Here is a 25,869-nt window from a genome sequence, read left to right as displayed (position 1 = left end):
TTACTTCTGCCAGTATCTCGTCTCCTACCTTCCAAACTTTACAGAAGCTCTCCTGCGAACCTTGCAGAACTAGCACTCCTGAAAGAAAGGATACTGCAGAGACATGGCGTAGCCACAGCTGTGAGGACCGGGTGTGAGTCGTGCTTCGGTAGCTCAGATGGTAGAGCACTTGCCCGCGAAAGGCAAAGGTCCCGAGTTCGAGTCTCGGTCGGGCACACAGTTTTAATCTGCCAGAAAGTTTCATATCAGCGCACACTCCACTGCAGAGTGAAAATCTCATTCTGGGAACTATGGTATATGTATGCAAACTAAAGTGATGAATGATGATTTGTACCAAGACCAGGCCTACTTGGTAGGCAGATGCACTACCCTCTATGACATCCTGAGACCGGTACTTTGCTCAGGTGGACAGACTACACTAGCATGCCCTCCTCCTCAATCCAAATTCTCATTCACACGTCAGCCCCCTTGGTATTCCCCCTGAACCCGAACAGTGTTGCAGAGGCTCTCCAAATGGGCATTTGTATTGAGGAGAGAGGCAGTTGTGTGAAGCTACTGGTACCAATGTGGTGTGATGGTTTGCGCAGCTGTTAATTATGGAAGGCTGATACCTTTTTGTTAAATTATGTATATCTATTTTGCAAGTGGGTAAATATACTTTCAGTGCTTGACCAGATGATTAATGCATCCCCCACTAATAAAATGAGAAAATAATCGTCTACGTGTTTCCATTTTCATCGGCAATAGTTTTAAGTGTATCTACTTACAGCATAGGCATGTGCTGAGGGAAATCCCTTAACTTGACCGCATCATTTCCGACAGTTTGTAACCAGCAGCAATCATTGCTTGAACATCTTTGCCACTCACAGATTGTGTGTCAAAATTTTTGCTAGAACGAGTAGAATTCGTTAACCAGAAATCTTAGTGGTACATATATGTTGTTGTGTGTTGGCATTGATTGTTATGGATTTGTTGTTTATACCAGATTTATCAAAATTATTTCAGAATATCGTGATGTGTAAGTCAACACTGAAAAGTCTTAGCACTGCTGTGTGAAAGGATCAGGGAAGTAAGAGTGTGTACACAACAGTTGTATGAATAAGATTTCTGTGAACAGAGGTACTTAAAAGAAATCATCTAATAAGGGGTGACATTACTTCTTTCTTAAAACGTCTTGACTATCAGGCAGATGATATCAGGAAAAATTATTGTATACTAATCACAGTGCTCTTAACATACCCGTACATTTCAAATTATATTGCAGATTTCTTTAACAGGTGGAGAAGCTAAATAATTGAATGCAGTAGCTACTTAGATAATTTTGTTTGAAATTTGTTTGACAAGGGAGTGATGTATTTAACATGAATGATTATGCTTCACAGGAAAATTAAATAATTTATCATTGTTAATTGGCATATCCCTTGTAAGATAATCTCTTCTCCTCCCACACACACACACTCCCTCTTCCTCCCAGCCAAAAAAAAATTCTTTACTGAAAGGTAAAATCTGTGATATGGTTGTTGGTAAGTGAAAGACTTAAAAGTATTTGCACCAGGAAGTGTCCATCAATAGTATAGTCTGGAAAAATTTGTAACATAAAGGGCATGGTGAATATTGTCATGTATTTCGTTTGTTGCTGTAACATTTGCAAAAAAGAAATTGTGGAGGGTCCAAGAGAGATGAAAATAAGTTTCAAAAGTAATGTTATAGCATCCAAAAAATATAAAAATTTAATTCAAGAAAATGTGATTGTGAGCTGCTGCAGTAAATAATAGAGATGATCCAGACCATCTGGCAATGAAGATTTGTCTGATGTCTTAGTTTTGCTGTCAGCCTTGAAATGTAACTATTTTATTATAGTAAAACGTGTGTGTGTGTGTGTGTGTGTGTGTGTGTGTGTGTGTGTGTGTGAGAGAGAGAGAGGGAGAGAGAGAGAGAGAGAGAGAGAGAGAGAGAGAGAGAGAGAGAATTCTTGTAAAGGCCCTCGATCACTCTGGCTTGTTGCATTCTGTTACTGTGAGCGCTGTAAATATATTGTCACATTTTTTTTTGTTGTTGCAGATATGATGATTGAGGAACACCTGGTTCATATTTTATGTGAGAGACCACTTTCAGACAGTGTTGCCAGCCAGTGTCTCTGGTATCTAAAACATTTACTAAAAAAAAGGAAATGACAAATTAAGTCCTTGCAATCTCAATTTTGTGATTTTTTTTTTTCAGTATTGCAGATATGTAATTAGCTGTTGTAATGCTTAAAGATTTTACTATGAGGTTTGGATAGCTCACTGAGATTTTGAATTTGCTGGATTCTGAAGTTTTGCTTGAAACATTTAAATTTGCAATAAAATTCGTTTTACTGATGATTTTTTTGCTATTTTTTCAAAACTTATTTATTGTGTTTTGAGATGTATAGTCCTCTAATAGAAAACTGTATGTCATTAGTTATAAAATTTTAAATGTACTTGTATTAAAGGATATAATAAAGGTAATTTGATGTTGATGTGTTAGTTCGATACTGTAGTCATTGTGGTAAGTATTTTCCTGGTGTTACTCTAGTAGGCCTATTGATGTATAATAGCAAACAATGTAAAGTTACATCATTTGTGCTGGAGAATTCTTTTTTGATGTAATTAATGTTTATTAATAATTATTGACATAATTGTTTAGTCCATAGTTGTGGAGAAACATTGTTGAAACAGAGTTGCTGGTGTGTAAATTTAGAAGGTTTTGTGAAATATATTACTTGAAAGATCACACACTTGACCATTTTTGTGATATAAATATCAGTTTTAAGAAGACTGTTCAACGGTAGTGGTAACTTGGATGTGAGATGGGTGGGGGGTTGTAGTACGAACAGCTGTGAAATGGACACACAACATTGCAGTGTTAAAAAAGAAAAGGTATATGGGTTATGTCTTCATATTGTCCAACTGAAATTGTTCCGTATTTGTGACGGTTATCTTGATTCATTGAATGCAGACTTTTTTTTTTTTTTTTCCCCACTCCATCTTCTGTGTAGATGAATGTAAGTAACTTTCCAGACTGTTACAGTCAATGTGTCACTATCTGTGTCAGTTGGCAGAAAGTCCTGGAGTGAGTGAATTTTTGGTGTATAAATTAGTAGTTCCATTTGCTGATTGTAAATTTGTCTATTTACTCTACTCCTAACACCTTGTCATTTTTGGTTGTACAACACCTGGTATGTTATACAGGACTGCAGATACATTTTCAGTGATTGTTCTTTCATCAGATGCACAGGATATGAGGATTTAATGCAAGGCATTTCTTTTCACAGATTTTTGTAATGAGTAAAGTGTGCATACAAAATAGTTCCTTCATGTTTGGTTATAAATGCAGACTTCTTTCATTAATGACATGTAAAAATGCATTGTTATTGTAATTATATGTATTATATAATTAACCTTTTGTTTATAAATTCTTTAATAAATTTTTATTAATTAATACAGTTCATCCATTAATACATTTTCCTTGAAAACGAGAAACAAAAAGAAGTTGCACTAGAATCGAAATCTGAGATTTCATTGTTAAACTTTGAAATAACAAGGACAAAGAAGCCCCCCCCCCCCACACACACACACACACACACACACACACACACACAAATAAAAAGTTTACTGTCATTGTTTGAAACAAAAAAAAAATCTTGCAAGTAAGAGGCCAGTACCAGTAGAAAACTCTGGAAGTTGGATGTTACCATAAATAAACTCTATGCTGTAATATAGATACATTGTATTCTGATTGAATTTACAGTACAAGCATTTTTGTTTATTAAAGTTGTAGCCCAAGTACAGTTGTAGCCTTAAAGATTTAGCATAGGGTGGTGAATACATGTATCATGAACAGATTTAATCCGAAAGTAACAAATTGTAATAATTTGTGTTTGAAGAGGTGATTGGTAATTTCTCTCTTTGATTCACCTTGCATGTATTTACATTTAGTACCATTTGTATTCCATCAGCTTAACTTCAAGCACCGCAACAGCAATAAATGAAAGAGAATTGTTTCACGTACTGAAACATTTTCCCTGTTGTTGTTGTTGTTGTTGTTGTTGTTGTAGTCTTCAGTCCTGAGACTGGTTAGATGCAGCTCTCCATGCTACTATATCCTGTGCAAGCTTCTTCATCTCCCAGTACCTACTGCAATCTACATCCTTCTGAATCTGCTTATTGTATTCATCTCTTGGTCTCCCTCTACGATTTTTACCCTCCACGCTGCCCTCCAATACTAAATTGGTGATCCCTTGATGCCTCAGAACATGTCCTGCCAACCGATCCCGTCTTCTGGTCAAGTTGTGCCACAAATTTCTCTTCTCCCCAATCCTATTCAATACTTCCTCATTAATTATGTGATCTACCCATCTAATCTTCAGCATTCTTCTGTAGCACCATATTTCGAATGCTTCTATTCTCTTCTTGTCCAAACTATTTATCGTCCATGTTTCACTTCCATACTAGGCTACACTCCATACAAATACCTTCAGAAATGACTTCCTGACACTTAAATCTATACTCAATGTTAACAAATTTCTCTTCTTCAGAAAAGGTTTCCTTGCCATTACCAGTCTACATTTTATATCCTCTCTACTTTGACCATCATCAGTTATTTTGCTCCCCAAATAGCAAAACTCCTTTACTACTTTGTGTCTCATTTCCTAATCTAATTCCCTCAGCATCACCCGACTTAATTCGACTACATTCCATTATCCTCGTTTTGCTTTTGTTGATGTTCATCTTATATCCTCCTTTCAAGACACTGTCCATTCCATTCAACTGCTCTTCCAAGTCCTTTGCCGTCTGACAGAATTACAATGTCATCGGCGAACATCAAAGTTTTTAATTCTTCTCCATGGATTTTAATACCTACTCCGAATTTTTCTTTTGTTTCCTTTACTGCTTGCTCAATATACAGATTGAACAACATCGGGGAGAGGCTACAACCCTGTCTCACTCCCTTCCCAACCACTGCTTCCCTTTCATGTCCCTCGACTCTTATAACTGCCATCTGGTTTCTGTACAAATTGTAAATAGCCTTTCACTCCCTGTATTTTATCCCTGCCACCTTTAGAATTTGAAAGAGAGTATTTCAGTCAACATTGTCAAAAGCTTTCTCTAAGTCTACAAGTGCTAGAAACGTAGGTTTGCCTTTCCTTAATCTTTCTTCTAAGATAAGTCGTAAGGTCACTATTGCCTCATGTGTTCCAGTATTTCTATGGAATCCAAATTGATCTTCCCCGAGGTTGGCTTCTACTAGTTTTTCCATTCGTCTGTAAAGAATTCGTGCTAGTATTTTGCAGCTGTGGCTTATTAAACTGATAGTTCGGTAATTTTCACATCTGTCAACACCTGCTTTCTTTGGGATTGGAATTATTATATTCTTCTTGAAGTCTGAGGGTATTTCGCCTGTCTCATACATCTTGCTCACCAGATGGTAGAGTTTTGTCAGGACTGGCTCTTCCAAGGCCGTCAGTAGTCCCAATGGAATGTTGTCTACTCCAAGGGCCTTGTTTCGACTCAGGTCTTTCAGTGCTCTGTCAAACTCTTCACGCAGTATCATATCTCCCATTTCATCTTCATCTACATCCTCTTCCGTTTCCATAGTATTGTCCTCAAGTACATCGCCCTTGTATAGACCCTCTATATACTCCTTCCACCTTTCTGCTTTCCCTTCTTTGCTTAGAACTGGGTTTCCATCTGAGCTCTTGATGTTCATACAAGTGGTTCTCTGATCTCCAAAGGTCTCTTTAATTTTCCTGTAGGCAGTATCTATCTTACCCCTAATGATATGCGCCTCTACATCCTTACATTTGTCCTCTAGCCATGCCTGCTTAGCCATTTTGCACTTCCTGTCGATCTCATTTTTGAGACGTTTGTATTCCTTTTTGCCTGCTTCATTTACTGCATTTTTATATTTTCTCCTTTCATCAATTAAATTCAATATTTCTTCTGTTACCCAAGGATTTCTACTAGCCCTCGTCTTTTTACCTACTTGATCCCCTGCTGCCTTCACTACTTCATCCCTCAGAGCTACCCATTCTTCTTCTACTGTTTTTCTTTCCCCCATTCCTGTCAACCGTTCCCTAATGCTCTCTCTGAAGCACTCTACAACCTCTGGTTTAGTCAGTTTATCCAGGTCCCATCTCCTTAAATTCCCACCTTTTTGCAGTTTCTTCAGTTTCAATCTGCAGTTCATAACCAATAGATTGTGGTCAGAGTCCACATCTGCCTCTGGAAATGTCTTACAATTTAAAACCTGGTTCCTAAATCTACATCTACATTTATACTCTGCAAGCCACCCAAGGGTGTGTGGCGGAGGGCACTTTACGTGCCACTGTCATTATCTCCCTTTCCTGTTCCAGTCGCGTATGGTTCGCGGGAAGAACGACTGTCTGAAAGCCTCCGTGCGCGCTCTAATCTCTCTAATTTTACATTCGTGATCTCCTCGGGAGGTATAAGTAGGGGGAAGCAATATATTAGATACCTCATTCAGAAACGCACCCTCTCGAAACCTGGTGAGCAAGCTACACCGCGATGCAGAGCGCCTCTCTTGCGGAGTCTGCCACTTGAGTTTATTAAACATCTCCGTAACGCTATCACGGTTACCAAATAACCCTGTGACGAAACGCGCCGCTCTTCTTTGGATCTTCTCTATCTCCTCAGTCAGACCGATCTGTCTTACCATTATATAATCTATCTGATACCTTTTAGTATCTCCAGGGTTCTTCCATGTATACAACCTTCTTTCATGATTCTTAAACCAAGTGTTAGCTATGATTATGTTGTGCTCTGTGCAAAGTTCTACCAGGTGGCTTCCTCTTTCATTTCTTAGCCCCAATCCATATTCACCTACTATGTTTCCTTCTCTCCCTTTTCCTACACTCGAATTCCAGTCACCCATGACTATTAAATTTTCGTCTCCCTTCACTATCTGAATAATTTCTTTTATTTCATCATACATTTCTTCAATTTCTTCGTCATCTGCAGAGCTAGTTGACATATAAACTTGTACTACTGTAGTAGGTGTGGGCTTCGTATCTATCTTGGCCACAATAATGCGTTCACTATGCTGTTACAAGGAAGTAAATATATTAATTGTGCTGGACATCAGTGAACAGTAATGGTAGAAACATTTTCAATCTACTTACGAATTGTGTCCAGTGTGATAAATGTACCTTTGTTGCTAGGTGTCATAGACATTCTTATTTATCTATCAGGGAGTACATAACTAAAACTTTGTTCATTGCCTTCTTAGGAGTGCATAAAGACTTATAAAAACATAAAGGCAGCTGGCAGAAAAGGTGATATAAGTTAAAGTTGTTGCTTCACTGCTCGGAAATCATGAACAAAATAATGTCACTGTGATAAAGTAAATGTAGCGTAAGGCTATGGCCTGAGTGCAGTGTGGTGCTGGATGACGTCAGAATGCAAGATGCTGCAGTGTCCTGAGTAGCAGTTATTTATTAAGTGGTATGTAGTAGCATTCTGCAGAGATCGGACAAATTATTGGTCTCTATATATTGCTATCCAATTCAATATAGGGAAATATATTTCTGAAAGTTAATATATTCAAAAATTCTAGTGAAACAGAGTGAATTGTGTGGAGAGTTTAATACATAGGACAGTTCACGATTAGATCCTGATAAATTTCACGAATGCATGAGAATGTGTCTACATTTCATTAAATTTTGAGAATGATAGATGCATTATTGAGAATACCCTGCACCAATTTCCATTCAACTGCATTGCCAGAGGAAAAACTTAGTTCCCATGGTGTAAACCAGGCTAGCATTACACTGTCATATTTCTTTGTCAAAGTTGATTTCAAATATTTCTCAAGTCTTGCTTTTCATCAAAGACAAATGAGAAAATCTAGAGCCTCGCCATGGATTTGATCGTAAGTTGTTTGTCTTCTGTTCATTGCAATGTGAAATGTAACCACTTGGAGCACTGACGTTACTATAGTTAGTTTGTAAATATGATTTCAAACTTAAGTTAGTATGTTCCTTTGACACTCTTCAATGACATTGGTTCGACTGGGGCTGGGGAGGGAGGGGGGTGAACTGGGGCATACTGCATACTACTATATTAATTGTGTGCTGATGGGCAGCTGGAATATGCTACAGGTGACCTCATTACCACAGTCTCGGCTACAGCCGTTCACCTCTACATCTGAAACATCCAGCAAGCTGAAATACAGATTGTGGTCTAGCTTTCCATTCTACTGTGTCTATTTTCGAACTCTTGATGTCACAGCTTAAAAAGTGCTTCACCCGTTTCATACTTTGTGTTAATTTTGTAGTTGTTGGAACACCAATTCTGTTAAATTAAGAAATAAAAATAGTTTCTATTGCCCATATAGTGTACTAAAGATTTACACTACTGGCCATTAAAATTGCTACACCACAAAGATGACGTGCTACAGACGCGAAACGCAAAAGCAAATGATTAGCTTTTCAGAGTATTCACACAAGATTGGCACCAGTGGCGACACCTACAACGTGCTGACATGAGGAAAGTTTCCAACCGATTTCTCATACACAAACAGCAGTTGACCGGTGTTGCTTGGTGAAATGTTTTTGTGATGCCTCATGGAAGGAGGAGAAATGCGTACCATCACGTTTCCGACTTTGATGAAGGTCGAATTGTAGCCTATCGCGATTGCGGTTTATCGTATCGCAACATTGCTGCTTGCATTGGTAGAGATCCAATGACTGTTAGCAGAATATGGAATCGGTGGGTTCAGGAGGGTAAAACGGAATGCTGTGCTGGATTCAAATGGCCTCGTATCACTAGCAGTCGAGATGCCAGTTATCTTATCCACATGGCTATAACGGATCGTGCAGCCACATCTCGATCCCTGAGTCAACAGATGGGGACGTTTGCAAGACAACAACCATCTGCACGAACAGTTAGGCGGCGTTTGCAGCAGCATGGATTATCAGCTCGGAGACCTTGGCTGCGGTTACCCTTGACGCTGCATCACAGACAGGAGCGCCTGCAATGGTGTACTCAACGACGAACCTGGGTGCACAAATGGCAAAACTTCATTTTTTCGGGTGAATCCAGGTTCTGTTTACAGCGTCATGATGGTCGCATCCGTGTTTGGCGACATTGCGTGAACGCACATTGGACACGTGTATTCGTCATCGCCATACTGGTGAATCACTCGGCGTCATGGTATGGGGTGCCATTGGTTACACGCCTCGGTCACCTCTTGTTCGCATTGGTGGCACTTTGAACAGTGGACGTTACATTTCAGATGTGTTACGACCCGTGACTCTACCCTTCAGTTGATCCCTGCGAAACCGTACATTTCAGCGGGATAATGCACGACCGCATGTTGCAGGTCCTGTGCGGACCTTTCTGAATACAGAAAATGTTAGACTGCTGCCCTGGCCAGCACATTCTCCAGATCTCTCACCAGCTGAAAACGTCTGGTCAATGGTGGCCGAGCAACTGGCTCGTCACAATACGCCAGTCACTACTCCTGATGAACTGTGGTATCGTGTTGAAGCTGCACGGGCAGCTGTACCTGTACACCCCATCCAAGCTCTGTTTGGCTCAATGCCCAGGCGTATCAAGGCCATTATTACGGCCAGAGGTGGTTGCTCTGGCTATTGATTTCTCAGGATCTATGCACCCAAATTGCGTGAAAATGTAATCACATGGCAGTTCTAGTATAATATATTTGTCCAATGAATACCCGTTTATCATCTGTGTTTCTTCTTGATGTAGCAATTTTAATGGCCACTAGTGTATTTACCTTGATATTCCTTATTTAGTGGTTTATAAATTACTTCATACATTTCTGGAATTGTGGTATTCGATTGCTGTATTGTTAAACTAGAGTAGCTCTCTCCTGTATCAAGAAATCAGTGTTATGGTTTAGGCTGTCTTCTGCACATATAACATTCCTTGAGTGAGTATTCTGTTTCGTAATATGAGAAGCCACTTTTCTTAGCTAATACTGAAATTCACTTTCATCCATTTGTAAGTAATTTACGTAAGACTTGACAACTTCCACTTGCAGCTCTCTGAACAAATTTTGCTCAATGCTTTTGTTATCTTGACGTAAAACCTACAGCTTCACCCAAGTATATTTCCTTTTTTTCTGTCACTTATTTTCCAAATGCACACACAATGCAGTTGTAGTACAAGCAACTACAGCACATAACAAGAAGTAGTTGTCTGCCATGTTGACCTTTGATGAAAAATATAATGGCAGTGCAATACCCTTTTCAATGCCACGTCAAAGATCGTTGTCAAAGAAATTTGATGAATAGCTGATCGTGTTCCTTTGTCAAACAAATATGACAGTGTAATACCAGCCTAAAACTCATTTTTTGTTTGTTTGAAATAAAACAAGAATGGTATTACTGAATTTAAAAGATTGCATTTAATCTCACTAGTGACAAGAAACTGGCAAGACATGTTAATGAATTACTTTTGTCAGAATTACACAGAAAAAATATACTGTCAATATTAAGCTTGATTCATCTTGCTGTCTGTATATTCTTTGCAATTGACCTATTTTTATTCTGAGAATGACTATATTGCCAAATTTCATCCTTTGTTGTACCACTGTGATAATTTTTTCAAAGGGCATGGCTCACTGTGCGCTCAGGAGAGACAACCTGGTTTCTGTTGTATGCACACGCACTGCTGGATGCTGTTACTGCCAACTGCATCCTGAAACACTTGCTGCCATGACACTTTACTTCTGTGTTATCAAATACGGTTATGTTCCACACTGCGGGGCAAACTACATTCATTGCTGCCAGCTTCGTTCCACTCATCCGTGGCCTGAGGCCCGATTTGCATAAGAATCAAGAGGATGGAGGGATGTGCCACTCTGACCTAGCAGTACATGTTAGCGAGTGTGTTAGTCCACACTTCTGTCAAGTGGTCAAATGATACTATGGCGTCACCACATTGTTTCTAACAGGCTGCAGCATCACTGCAAAACACTTGAAGTTCTGCTAATGTCATGCTACCTCTTGTTTTGTTGTCAGCAATATATTATTGCCTGTTTTCCACATCATAAGGTTCATTCCTCACTCTCCTGCCACCCAAGGTGTTTGGAAGTGTGAGACATTTGGTAAGAACAGAAGAAAAATGCAAGGGACAGTGTTTCAGATCTCTATAGTGCTTTCTGTGCCCACAGCACAGAATTTGGAGAGAGAGAAGAGAAGTGTTGGACAATAATTTTGTATGTGGGAGGGGGAGCACTAGATTTTGGGATAGAGAAAGTGTAAGGGACAGTCAAATGGAAACCACACCCTGCCACAACGGGGCGATTAAATAGCCCCATTCAAAAGTAAGCACCACATGCATTAAGACATTTACCCTACTGGGAGACAAGACGACGACAGACAGCTGCTGGTCCATCTAGTCCTCGTTGGACTGAAACTTGTGTCCACACATCTTGTCTTCAGACTGCCAAAGAAGTGAAAAAAACACACTGTGAATGATCCAGGCTTTATGGTGGATGTTTCAATGGTTTCCAACCAAATCGCTGAAGCATACCCTTTGTCCAATTGTCAGTACATTTTGACTTGATGGTGCATCACAGTTTCTGCAAGTATCTTCATAGTGCTGTATACTGATAGTGGTTCCATGCTTGAACTCAATGATCAGAGGACCCCACCTGTCAAAGGAGTTGGTCATCATGATCTTGGCAGCACTTTTGTGAACAGCTTGGGATCTCTTTGGTGGGGAAGATTTGGTGGGTTTCCACTGTTGACTTTGATGTTTGCTCTCAGGCTGTCTGATAGAATCATCCTGTTGCACAGTAACACCCACCCTCACACTGCCAATCAGATGAAAGCTACGCGTCAGTGATTTGGTTGGGAAACACTGCAACATCATCTGCATGGTCCTGATCTTTCACTGTGTGACTTTCACATTTTTGATGACCTGAAAGAGAGATGCCTGGATGTCTGTTTCAGTTGGTTGAGGATGTGCAAGAGTGGTTGTGATTGTGGATTCGTCAGCATCAACCACTTTCTATGAAGCAGGAATTGACTCTCTCATCTCCCAGGTGTGAAAATTACCGAACTATCAGTTTAATAAGTCACAGCTGCAAAAACTAACGCGAGTTCTTTATAGACGAATGGAAAAACTGGTAGAAGCCGACCTCGGGGAAGATCAGTTTGGATTCCGTAGAAATGTTGGAACGCGTGAGGCAGTACTGACCCTACAACTTATCTTAGAAAATAGATTAAAGAAAGGCAAACCTACGTTTCTAGCATTTGTAGACTTATAAAAAGCTTTTGACAATGTTGACTGGAATACCCTTTCAACTTCTGAAGATGGCAGGGGTAAAATACAGGGAGCGAAAGGCTATTTACAATTGGTACAGAAACCAGATGACAGTTGTAAGAGTCGAGGGGCATGAAAGGGAAGCAGTGATTGGGAAGAGAGTGAGACAGGGTTGTAGCCTATCCCCAATATTATTCAATGTGTATATTGAGCAAGCAGTAAAGGAAACAAAAGAAAAGTTCGGAGTAGGTATTAAAGCCCATGGAGAAGAAATAAAAACTTTGAGGTTCTCCGATGACATTGTAATTCTGTCAGAGACAGCAAAGGACTTGGAAGAGCAGTTGATCGGAATGGACAGTGTCTTGAAAGGAGGATATAAGATGAACATCAACAAAAGCAAATCGAGGATAATGGAATGTAGTTGAATTAAGTCGGGTGATGCTGAGGGAATTAGATTAGGAAATGAGACACTTAATGTAGTAAAGGAGTGTTGCTATTTGGGGAGCAAAATAACTGATGATGGTCGAAGTAGAGAGGATATAAAATGTAGACTGGCAATGGCAGGGAACGCGTTTCTGAAAATATTTGTATGGAGTGTAGCCATGTATGGAAGTGAAACATGGACGATAAATAATTCAGACAAGAAGAGAATAGAAGCTTTCGAAATGTGGTGCTACAGGAGAATGCTGAAGATTAGATGGGTAGATCACATAACTAATGAGGAGGTATTGAATAGAATTGGGGAGAAGAGGAGTTTGTGGCACAACTTGACTAGAAGAAGGGATCGGTTGGTAGGACATGTTCTGAGGCATCAAGGGATCACGAATTTAGTACTGGAGGGCAGAGTGGAGGGTAAAAATCGTAGAGGGAGACCAAGAGATGAATACACTAAGCAGATTCAGAAGGATGTAGGCTGCAGTAGGTACTGGCAGATGAAGCTTGCACAGGATAGAGTAGCATGGATAACTGCATCGAACCAGTCTCAGGACTGAAGACATCTCCCAGTGGGATTACCGTCTGAACACGTGTTGATTACTTTTGAATGGAACCATTCTATGGTCCTGTTGTGACCGGTGTTTGGTTTTCATTTGATTACCCTCATAACTCATCTCCAAAAAATACAAAAACACTGAAAAATATGGCACCTGGAGTATTCTGTTGTGATTGGAACATTTTTATTCATTTATTTTTTTAAGAATACTTTGTAGGATGTGTGGATTTGTGTTTTACTGCCAGATGATGAGGCTGCAGTACCACTGTTGATCATTCCTCAAATATTTTTTTAATGGTTTTCCATTTCATCTTCTGGAAAATGTATAGGTTCTGATGATTATTTGTGTGTACTGTTTTATTCATAGCTAATATTTTTCAGCAACTGTTGTATAAATTTCAGAATAAAATTCTGTTGTCAATTACACAGATATTTCTATTTCTCGTCTCTGGTTTTGACAAATTGTCATCTTCAGAAACCTACAAAATAAGGCCAGGGTCAAATGATATCCCTAATTTTGCAGTCTTCTGGAGATGACAAATTAATTTATCGAAACTGATGAGTGAAGATATCTGTGCAACTGCCGACTGAATTTTATCTGTTTCTTCAACATTAACTGGAGGAATTTTTCTAGCTTCTAACAGATCTCAGTAATACCACAGCTTTTAAAATAAATCCTTGACAGTGAGTCTAACCTGTGATACATTTCTTGTTGTTGCTGAATTAGTGATTTGTTACTGTGGACTAGAAAAATGACAGATAAATGGAAATGCAAAATGGAAACGTATTGTTCTAGTGATTGAAAGGAAGTTAGAAATTGTAGGTGAGTTAGAATAGGGTGAATCTGGTGTAAAACTGTCATTGGATTATGGGATAGCAATGAAAACTTACAGTAAATAACAGTTTATAGGTGAGTGTCCTGGATTGTCCACCAGCTTTGCTCTCTCAATCACCGCTGCTGTGCAAAATTTGTGTTGTGCAGGTGCCACATGTAAACTTTGTACACAATACGTTTACATGGGCCACATCTTCTGGGAGACGAAAACCAAATTTTGGAAATTTTTTTTAAAGTGTATTTGTTTAGCCTAGCCAGATTTGGCATCTCAAAAACAGCTGTTCGAGTTTCAGATTTAGTCAGTATAATCGCTATTTCTAGTCAGTTAGATGTAAGAGGTAGAAAGCTTCATGCTCAGTCTACTATTACTGCTGTTACTCCATTGTACAAAAAGTTACTCCAACAGTATTAGCTGAAAACTTCTAGAAGCACAATGAAACAGACAACCCAAGTATGTTTTGAAAATGATTGTGCATTTATGTGGGAGCAAAAATTGATTGTTAAAGTGGAAAACTGGCAGCTAAAATGGGATTTTTTTTAGAATCTATTGTGGAGTGTTTACACGATCAACCAAGCGATGTTGGGAAATTGGTTTACAAAATCTGGCTTTGAGAGCCTGAAGTACACACACTGCCCTGTGAAGGTAAACAAGGAAGTGCATGACACTCATGTGAACAGACAGTAATAAAATTGCAAGAGAATGACAAAAAGGATAGGACTCTACCAGTAATTACCAAACAATGGTATTTTAACTAGGCTCCCATGCTAAACAGTTATACTTGTCATGAGCTGAGATTACAAAAAAAATTTGAAAACCTGTCACTGCATACGGGAAAGTGGACTGTAATGCTTTAAATACTTAAATCCCAAGTGAAGTGCTCACTGTTAATGTTCATGCAGAGCTTTGCAGGCCATTCCAGCAAATGAGACATTTTCACTTACATGTAATTAACTCTTTGCTCCTATAGCTGGAAACTAAACCAAGCACCATAAGCCAATTCTGTAATGCATTGACTTAAAAGTATTTAATTATCAAATTAAATGCAGTGGATATGAAACCATATTTATTCATGTGTCAGTGGCACCAAAGATAGCATTTTGGGTGGTGCCTCATGACTTGTTAAAGAAAAAGCAATTCATCTAGATAATAAAACTTTAAAGTGTGTTCTAATGAACAAGTTTCTAATTTTTGTAAACAGTGATCGAAGTGATTTTTGCATGAAAACAGTTATTACGATGATCAGTTTAAATTTATTTTTGAGACCATATTCAGATCGTTCTCCAGTGGAGCAAGGCAGCAGCTATGAGTGGAGCAGATACCATCTGTCGAGCCATGAATATCAGTTGCACTAGAGCAGTTGACAGTGTTTTCACACATACACATATTTATGGTGGATGACTATTCAGAAAGCTTACTGTTGCCCGGGATAAGTTTGGAACTCACTAATTTTCGTTTTCTCTGTGCTCTATATTTTACTCTTCACATGATGAACATTTTTTTTTCCTATAGGTAACTGCTGCTTTAGTGAGTGTTTTTTGTTTATAATAATTGTGATGTACAGTCATTGTAATACTTGTTGAATGGGTAATGCACATTTAAGTTATTTTAACAAAGTTTGTAACTATCTTAGGTAATTATTTTTCCATTCTTATGGACAAATTATCATTTGGTCTTAGTTACACACTGTGGCACGACTTGTTATAGCTAACCTTTGGAAAGGTGGTTGTTCTTTCCTGTCATTTCACACAAGTTGAACAAAATATCTTATAGCGTTAACATTCCAGTGCAACACAGGTTTTTATTCATGATGATTTGTAAATCCTATAGTGAGTGTGAAACTTTAGGAATGAGGAACGTGTTGATGTATGCAAAAGAAAGAGAAGTAGCTGTTAGAAACTGCACCAATATTTGTTAGTAAACTGCTGTAAATGAGTTGTGAGAAATCAAGTGCGAATAAGCAGGAACTGTTATTTTGAAAAAGTTGCTGCTTTATCATTTACAACAAATACATGCTTGTTTAGTATATGCACGACATCATTAATATCAAGGAACAAAATAGAGAGAATAGAGGGCTATTTGTAGTAAAGACTCGCATGTACCATATAATCAACAGGTTGCTTTATTCTTTGTGTAGGTAAAGGTGTCTAGATAAATAAGATTGTTGTGGTGTGGTTTTGTGTGTTGGTGTAATGTGCTATTGTGGTAATGTGTCGTACATTGGCATACGATAGTCACACCTAATTAGGAACTGGAAAATACCAACACCAGCAAGGATAATGATATAGAAATAATATTATCTACCAATTTTGAAGTATGGGTAAAAATACTGGACCTGGACAAAGAAAGATCTGGGTAGAATACATGTGACGAGAGATATGCTTTCTATGAAGTATCCTGGGTGAGATGAGAAGGGAGAGATAAAAAATTAAACACAGTTCAGACTGATCCCCTAAAATAAACTATGGAGAGAAATATGCTGAAATGGTTTGCCCACATTAAAAGAATTGGAAAGGAAAGGTATATCAAGAAGAGGGATTCTGGAAGAAGACTAATTGGAAGACCTCAACCAAGACAGGGAGACCAGATGAACGATGATACAAATAGAAGAGGATTGCAATGGGAGGAAATGCTGAACAACAGACTGTGGGAGGAAAGAGGAATAGAAGAGGCTTCATGAAAGTTTCAAGAAGAACCAGGCCATTGCTAAATATTTGTGCTTTACTTAAGCTTTAAGGAACATGCTAAATCCTCTGTCTGCTACAAACTTCTGCTATTCACTCTGACCCATCAGTTGACGAGTTGGTAGGCTTTGTCTTTTTACACGCATCACCCTACAAGAATGACAAATTCATTAAAAAGAGCAATTGCCTCTTAAAATGGCCAACAGGTTTGTTTTAATTGATGTATATTTCAAATGGTTCATGGTTTTCTGTTTCCTGGCTAACACATCCCCTTCCTCTCCTTGATAGTAGTAGTAGTAGTAGTAGTAGTAGTAGTAGTACTGACTGACAGCCCACTATCTCTAAGCTCACTGTAGACAGAATATTGTGAGTTTTGTGTGCAGTGTAAACATTGTAAGATTAGTGCTTTTTTTTTCATGACTAAACAGGTGTGGTTATAAATGCAAATTTGTGATAATACTGGCTAAATTGCAGGCTGATTCCAAGGAAGAATAACACAAATTTATTGAATGAAAAACAATATATTGATATTATGTGAAGGAAAGTTGTTACTCACCACACAGTGGAGATGCTGAGTCGCAGATAGGCACAACAAAAAGACTCTCACAATTATCGCTTTACACACACACATACGTGCGCGCGCTTCTGAAGTCTCAGGCGACTGAAACCGCACTGAGGGTGGCAGCACCAGTGCATCATGATGGGATTGGCGACTGGGTGGGGGTAAGGAGGAGGCTGGAGCGATGGGGCGGGGGGGGGGGGGGGGGGGGGGAGGGAAGTATGGTGGATAGTGAAATGCTGCAGGTTAGACAGAGGGCAGGGAGGAAGCGGGGGAAGTAGCACAAAAGGAGAGAAAGAAAAAGACTGGGTGTGGTGGTGGAATGACGGCAGTGTAGTGCTGGAATGGGAATAGGGAAAGGGCTGGATGAGTGGGGACAGTGATTAACGAAGGTTGAGGCCAGGAGGCTTATGGGGATATAGGATGTTATGCAGTGAAAGTTCCCACCTGTGCAGTTCAGAAAAGCTGGTGTTGGTGGAAAGGATCCGTATGGCACAGGCTCTGAAGCAGTCATTAAAGTGAAGGATATCATGTTTGGCAGTGTGTTCAGCAACAGGGTGGTACACTTGTTTCTAGGCCAGTTCGGTGGTGGCCATTCATGTGGACAGACAAGCTTGTTAGTTGTCATGCCTACACAGAATGCAGCATGGGCGGAAGGAAAGTGGGCAGGACATTGCTCATTTCAGGGCACGACGAGAGGTAATCAAAACCCTGGTGGAGAATGTAATTCAGTTGCTCCAGTACTAGGTAGTACTGAGTTACGAGGTGAATGCTCCTCTGTGACTGGACGGTGGGACTTTGGGAAGTGATGGGAGACTGGGAAGATAGGCATGGGAGATTTGTTTTTGTACAAGGTTGGGAGGATAATTACGGTCAGTGAGACCCTTGGCATATTTCAAGAGGGACTGCTCATCACTGCAGATGCGACAACCACAGATGGCTAGGCTGTACGGAAGGGACTCCCTGGTGCGGAACTGGTGGCAACTGTCGAAGTGGAAATACTGCTGGTGGTTAGTGGGTCTAATACAGACAGAGGTACTTATGTAGCCATCTTTGAGGTGGTCAACATCTAGGAAGGTGGTTTGTTGTGTTGAGTAGGACCAAGTGAAGCAAATGGGGGAGAAGTTGTTGAGGTTCTGGAGGAATGTGAATAGGGTGACCCCATCTTTGCTCCAGATAGCAAAGATGTCATCAGTGAATCTGAACCAGGTGAGGGGTTTAGGATTCTGGGTTTTTAGGAAGGATTCCTCTAGATGACCCATGAATAGGTTGGCATAACATGATGCCATGTGGGTGCACATAGACGTACATGGATTTGTTTGTAGGTAATGCCTTCAAAGGAGAAGTAATTGTGGGTGAGGATATAGTTGGTCATGTCGATTAGGGAGGTTGTTAGTTTGGAATTCGTTGGGTGTTGGAAAAGATAGTGTTCAATAGTGGTATAGCCATGGGCATTAGGGATATTAGTGTACAGGGAGGTGGCACAATAGTGTCAAGCAGGGCACTGTGTTGTAAAGGGACAGGAACTGTGAAGAGTCGGTGGAGGAAATAGGAACCTAGATTCCGGGTAATAGGTTGAAGGTGTTGGTCTATGAGAGTAGAGAAATTCTCTCAGTGGGGACACAGTAACCAGCCACAATGGGGCATGTAGAAGCCAGGAGCGCTGGGACTGGTAGGGGTGAGCAGAGAGATGGACTCTGGGGAGAGGTTCTGGGGTGGGCCTAAGAATTTGAGTAGTGACTGGAGATCCTGCTGGATTATTGGAATGCGTTCACTATGGCAAGGTTTGTATGTGGAAGTATCTGACAGCCGGCGGAGTACTTCCCACCAGGTAACAACAGTGGTCAAACCTTTGCAGGTAGGATTATGAGGTCAGGATCAGTTTTTAGATGGTGGACTGCAGTTTTTTCTGCAGATGAAGGGTTAGTTTGCATGTTCAGGGGTTTGAGGAATGATGGTGAGGCAAGGTTTGAGGTTAAGAAATTATAGAAAGTTAACAGGGGGTGGTTTGATGGCAGTGAGGGTGGATCACAATTGGATGGAGGAGTGAACTCAGGTAAGGTTCAGTATTGGTCTTTGGCTGAGTCTGATTGGTGGCGTAAAAGTTTTTCCACTGTAGGGGCCGGGAGAAGGTCTTTGAACAAGTCCGGCATGATGGAATTTGGGACTGGGGTGAAAAGTGAGGCCTTTGCAAAGGACTGATATTTCTGTGGGGCTAAGGCTTCTGGAGGAAAGGTTCATGACTTTGTTGCAGGTCTGTTTAGGTTCTGGATTCTGTGTGGTGGTGGAAGGGAGTTTTGGAGGGTGGGGTAAGTGTAATAGGTCTGCAAGACAGGGTTTGTCAGCTATGAGGTGATGTGGAGGTTGCTTTGGAGGTTGTTGTAGAGATGGTGGACAGTGGTACTCAAGGCAGGAGTAGGAAGTGAGCAGGATGGAGAGCTTTTTGAGGTGGCGTGCATGTTGGTTAAGTTCCTGCAGGGCAAGAGTTTCAATGTGTGTTATGGGTTCCAGGAATTTGGGATTGCGTAGCAGGAGAATTTTGCAGATGGAGAGAAGGTACTGCAAGGTGGTCTGGGCTTGGTTGATATGGTTTTGCAGGACTATGTTGGTGACAGCTAAGGATTCATGGAATCTGAGCAGGTGGAGGTCGTGGAAGGAGGGGCGGCAGCCAGAGATGGGTAATTTGATGGTTAGGCCATTAGAGGGGATTCTATGAGCCAAGCAACAATGCAGGAACAGTATTTGGGACTGCGATCTGACTAGGAATAAGGAAACTTTTCTGTATTGACAGAGGTGGAAAAATGCCAAAAATTACGTTAATAATGTAGAATGACATCCAAAAAATTCGCGAAAATACACCCAAATAGCACATGTGAAAATTCACGAAAAGGATTAAATGGATACAAATGGGGGAAACAAGCTGAAATGTGAGTGAGTCGACGATAGCGAAAGGTGAAAACTTATTAAATTTGGTGAGAAGTCACAAAGATCAAAGTAAAGAATAACTAATAAAAATATATATACCGGTATTACAGTGGGTAGCAGGGCTGCGGATGGAAGAATGTTAAGAAAGGGGACAGCAGATGTGATTGGATGGTGGAATTAGGGGGTGCAAACTTGGATAGAACGGAGAAAGTGAGGAGGGGGGTAACCTTGGGATAGAACGGAGAAAGGGGGAAATGGGGGTTGGACATATAATTGTGAGAGCCTTTTTGTTGTGCCTATCTGCAACTCAGTATCTCCACCGTTTGGTGAGTAGCGACTTTCTTTCTCATGATATTGTTACATTCCAGCTTGGATTTTCCATTGTTTGATTTTTGCCTTACGGCTCTTTTTCGATCATCACCAAGTGCCGTTTTCCTTTGTAACTATTTTCCTTTGTCTTTTTATTTTTCTTTCCTGTTTTTCTCTTGTCGCCTTACAAACTGCACCCTCTACTTATCAGCCACACTGTATCAACCATCTCGGCTGCGCACAGCAGACAGCTACAAGACCAAGCTGATTGTTGGTATGGCATATTATGTCCCACATTACTCCCACTGATGTAATTAATCCTATACTTTCAAATTGATCACTCTTCCTTCGTCATTTCCCGTATTTTTGCATGTTGACTCCTGCACCTTTCCGGTGCCACACCATCTTGTATCTAATCATATGAACCAACCCCCTCTCCCCCCCCCCCCCCCCCCCCCCCCCAACACACAGACTTTCTCCATTCTATCACAGTTCACACAACTAATTCCACCATCCGGTCACATGTGACCTCACCCTTCTTCATATTTATCCATCCTCAGACCTACTACCCACAGTAATATACATTTTTTATTAGTTATTCTTTACTTTGATCCCTGTGACTTCTCGCCAGTTTTAGTGAGTTTTTGCCTTTCGCTATTATCGACTCCCTCAGACTTCAACTTATTTTCCCCTGTTTTTTTTCACATATCCAATTTGGGTGTATTTTTGCGAAATTGTTTGGACGTAATTCTACATTGTTGTTGTGGTCTTCAGTCCAGAGACTGGTTTGATGCAGCTCTCCATGCTACTCTATCCTGTGCAAGCTTCTTCATCTCCCAGTACCTACTGCAACCTACATCCTTCTGAATCTGCTTAGTGTATTCATCTCTTGGTCTCCCTCTACGATTTTTACCCTCCACACCGCCCTCCAATACTAAACTGGTGATCCGTTGATGCCTCAGAATATGCCCTACCAACTTATCCCTTCTTCTAGTCAAGTTGTGCCACAAATTTCTCTTCTCTCCAATTCTATTCAGTACTTCCTCGTTAGTTATGTGATCTACCCATCTAATCTTCAGCATCCTTCTGTAGCACCACATTCCGAAAGCTTCTATCCTCTTCTTGTCTCAACTATTTATTGTCCACGTTTCACTTCCATACGTGGCTACACTCCATACAAATACCTTCAGAAACGACTTCCTGACACTTAAATCTATACTCGATGTTAACAAGTTTCTCTTCTTCAGAAACGCTTTCCTTGCCATTGCCAGTCTACATTTTATATCCTCTCTACTTCAACCATCATCAGTTATTTTGCTCCACAAATAGCAAAACTCATTTACTACTTTAAGCATCTCATTTTCTGATCTAATTCCCGCAGCATCACCCAATTTAATTCAACTGCATTCAATTATCCTCGTTTTGCTTTTGTTGATGTTCATCTTATATCCTCCTTTCAAGACACTGCCCATTTTGTTCAGCTCCTCCTCCAGGTCCTTTGCTGTCTCTGACAGAATTACAATGTCATCGGCGAACCGCAATGTTTTTATTTCTTCTCCATGGATTTTAATTCCTACTCCGAATTTTTCTTTTGTTTCCTTTACTGCTTGCTCAATATACAGATTGAATAACATCGGGGATAGGCTACAACCCTGTCTCACTCTCTTCCCAATCACTGCTTCCCTTTCATGCCCCTCGACTCTTACAACTGTCATCTGGTTTCTGTACAAACTGTAAATAGCCTTTCGCTCCCTGTATTTTACCCCTGTTGCCTTCAGAATTTGAAAGAGGGTATTCCAGTCAACATTGTCAAAAGCTTTCTCTAAGTCTACAAATGCTAGATACATACGTTTGCCTTTCCTTAATCTATTTTCTAAGATAAGTTGTAGGGTCAGTATTGCCTCGCGTGTTCCAACATTTCTATGAAATCCAAACTGATCATCCCCGAGGGCAGCTTCTACCAGTTTTTCCATATGTCTGTAAAGAATTCGTGTTAGTATTTTGCAGCCGTAGCTGTGACTTATTAAACTGATAGTTCGGTAATTTTCACGTCTGTCAACACCTGTTTTCTTGGGGATGGGATTATTATATTCTTCTTGAAGTCTGAGGGTATTTCGCCTGTCTCATACATCTTGCTCACCAGATGGCTGGCTCTCCCAAGGCTGTCAGTAGTTCTAATGGAATGTTGTCTACTCCCGGGGCCTTGTTTCGACTTAGGTCATTCAGTGCTCCATCAAACTCTTCACGCAGTATCATATCTCCTATTTCATCGTCGTCTTCATTCTCTTCCATTTCTATAATATTGTCCTCAAGAACATTTCCCTTGTATAGACCCTCTATGTACTCCTTCCACCTTTCTGCTTTCCCTTCTTTACTTAGAACTGGGCTTCCATCTGAGCTCTTGATATTCATGGAAGAGGTTCTCTTTTCTCCAAAGTCTCTCTAATTTTCCTGTAGGCAGTATCTATCTTACCCCTAATGATATGCGCCTCTACATCCTTACATTTGTCCTCTAGCCATCCCTGCTTAGCCATTTTGCACTTCCTGTCGATATCATTTTTGAGATGTTTGTATTCCTTTTTGCCTGCTTCATTTACTGCATTTTTATATTTTCTCCTTTCATCAATTAAATTCAATATCTCTTCTGTTACCCAAGGATTTCTATTAACCCCTCGTCTTTTTACCTACTTGATCCTCTGCTACCTTCACTATTTCATCTCTCAAAGCTACCCATTCTTCTTCTACTGTATGTCTTTCCCCCATTCTTGTCAATCGTTCCCTAATGCTCTCTCTGAAGCACTCTACAACCTCTGGTTTAGTCAGTTTATCCAGGTCCCATCTCCTCAAATACCCACCTTTTTGCAGTTTCTTCATTTTTAATGTACAGTTCATAACCAATAGATTGTGATCGAGTCCACATCTGCCCCTGGAAATGTCTTACAATTTAAAACCTGATTCCTGAATCTCTGTCTTACCATTATATAATCTATCTGAGACTCTCCAGTATCTCCAGGCTTCTTCCATGTATACAACCTTCTTTTATGATTCTTGAACCAAGTGTTAGCTGCGATTAAGTTATGCTCTGTGCAAAATTCTACCAGGCGGCTTCCTCTTTCATTCCTTAGCCCCACTCCTTATTCACCTACTACGTTTCCTTCTCTTCCTTTTCCTACTATCGAGTTCCAGTGACCCATGACTATTAAATTTTCGTCTCCCTTCACTATCTGAATAATTTCTTTTAACTCATCATACATTTCATCAATCTCTTCGTCATCCGCGGAGCTAGTTGGCATTTAAACCTGTACTACTGTGGCCACAATAATGTGTTCACTATGCTGTTTGTAGTAGCTTACCCGCATTCCTATTTTCCTATTCATTATTATACCTACTCCTACATTACCCCTAGTATAAATGTTGTTCTGAAACTGTACTCGGGTGGCCGTTGAGCAGAATCACAAATGGTTTGAGCCCACAGGGTAATATGCAGTGCGTGCCGGAGTACAGAGATTGCAGAGCTGCACAAACAGAGTCACCTCATAACATGACGAAATTGCATTATTTCAAGTCCTTATGAGCAAACACCTGAGGCATGGTGTGAGCGCTAGCTAGAGGTGGGTGAAGGTGGGCCATGTGAGCACGCACTCATTTGACGAGGGGCAGCAGGTCAGTAGTGTCTGTCGGACAAATGTCCTTGATGAATTTGACAGGCAGGACGAACAGTTCACCGTACAGGACCTCTGCAAATAAAGCATTGAGGTCCTCCTTGTGTGCGGAGCGTATTCCCACCAATACCCATGGCAGAGCCTCAGACCAAAGCCCGCCATGCCACATGAGTGCAGCTTTTAGCATTCTGTGCCATCACTCCACTAGTCCACTGGCCTGTGGATGATATGCAGTCGTATGAAATTTCGTCACCCCGGACAACTCACACAGGCGAACGAAAAGCGAGGACTCAGATTGGCGGCCCAAGAGTGTAGAAAGTGACGGGGGCAACCAAATCTAGCCACCCACAATGAAATGAACGCACGAGTGATTGTCACAGCCATAATGTTCACCAGGGGTACCGCCTCAACCCAACGGGTGACGCGGTCGATAATGGAAAGGATATATCTGTATTCCTCAGACGTCAATGTGCACATGGCACAGGTGGCCCCTGGGAATGTCAAAGTGTCCTAAAGGCAGTTGTGCATGTTTGCTCACCTTGCTCCGTTGACAAGAAACGCACATGCGTGACCAAGAGTGGCAATAGCGCTGCACGCCCAACTAGACAAAACATTCGGTTATGAGTTGTGTCGACGACCGCATTCCAGGGTGGGCAAGATTATGTAGTGTGTCGAAAATTCTGCACCGAAGGGGGGAAGGCATCAAGGGGCAGGGCGAATCAGTAGAAATGTCACAGATGATAGGAGTTGACGACCCATGCAGGGCAATAGATTGATGATGAGCGAAGATCTGTCATCCAAGAGCAGACATTGTGTGACCACATCTTCAGCCTGAAGCCACGCCATTTGTTCAGTGGGGTGGAGATCATTGAAATGCAGGAGAGGTAGTTGGCAACTACATTTTCTGCACCACGGATGTAACAAGCCTACGAAGAATGTTGCCAAATAAAGTCCACGTGCCGGAAGTGGCGTGGTGGTAGATCTTTCGCCGGGTTGCGGATCGTGTCAACAAGAGGTTTATGGTCAGAATAGATGGTGAAAATGCATCCTTCGAAGTTGCTCCTGAAATGTTTGACTTCCTCATAAATCGTGAGGAGCTCACGGTCGAAGGCCGACCATTTACACTGACTCCTTGTTAGCTTTTTCGAGAAGAAGCGGAGCGACTGTGTTGAGTCTGCAGTTTGCTGTTGGAGGACAGCACCTAGTGCTGACTCGCTAGCATCAGTAGTGATAAAAATCCACACGTCGGGGTCGGGATGCACGAGAGTGATAGCCTACATGATAGCCAATTTCAAATTGTCGAAAACCTCCAACATGGGCTTAGTCCAGACCAGTTTACGTTTTGCTGTTGTATTTTTACTGTTGAGGGCATCTTTTTGAGCCAACTGGATGGAGGTAGCCTGAGGTATACGTCGCCAATAAAAGGAAACAGCGCAGGGGGGAGGCAGAGTGAGGATTTTAACTATTCGTGAGTCAGTAGGGTGGAGGCAGTCGGCTGAGACCATATGGCCAAGGAAAGTAACAGATGTGGAACAGAGTTCTGATTTGTCATGGTTGATAACAGCACCATTGGCCGCAAAAGCCGCACAAACTGTGTCTAGGTGAAATTGGTGTTCCTCTGCAGATGA

The 25,869-nt window shown here is 40.9% G+C and overlaps 1 protein-coding gene across 1 annotated transcript in view; it reads left to right on the top strand.

Annotated features, from left to right (window-relative positions):
* LOC124786628 (eukaryotic translation initiation factor 1A, X-chromosomal) overlaps positions 1–2,363 on the top strand; it is a 34,669-nt gene extending 32,306 nt beyond the window's left edge. Inside the window, exon 6 of the mRNA XM_047254279.1 lies at positions 2,062–2,363. Within this exon, the coding sequence (XP_047110235.1) occupies positions 2,062–2,067 (6 nt within the window). The 3' untranslated portion in view covers positions 2,068–2,363. The remainder of the gene's footprint in view (positions 1–2,061) is intronic.
* Positions 2,364–25,869: the final 23,506 nt, after the last annotated feature.

Source organism: Schistocerca piceifrons, chromosome 1 (genome assembly GCF_021461385.2).
Source record: "Schistocerca piceifrons isolate TAMUIC-IGC-003096 chromosome 1, iqSchPice1.1, whole genome shotgun sequence".
NCBI lineage: Eukaryota > Metazoa > Arthropoda > Insecta > Orthoptera > Acrididae > Schistocerca > Schistocerca piceifrons.
The sequence above is the reverse complement of the archived record's forward strand: the minus strand, read 5'-3'. Positions and strand labels throughout refer to the sequence as shown.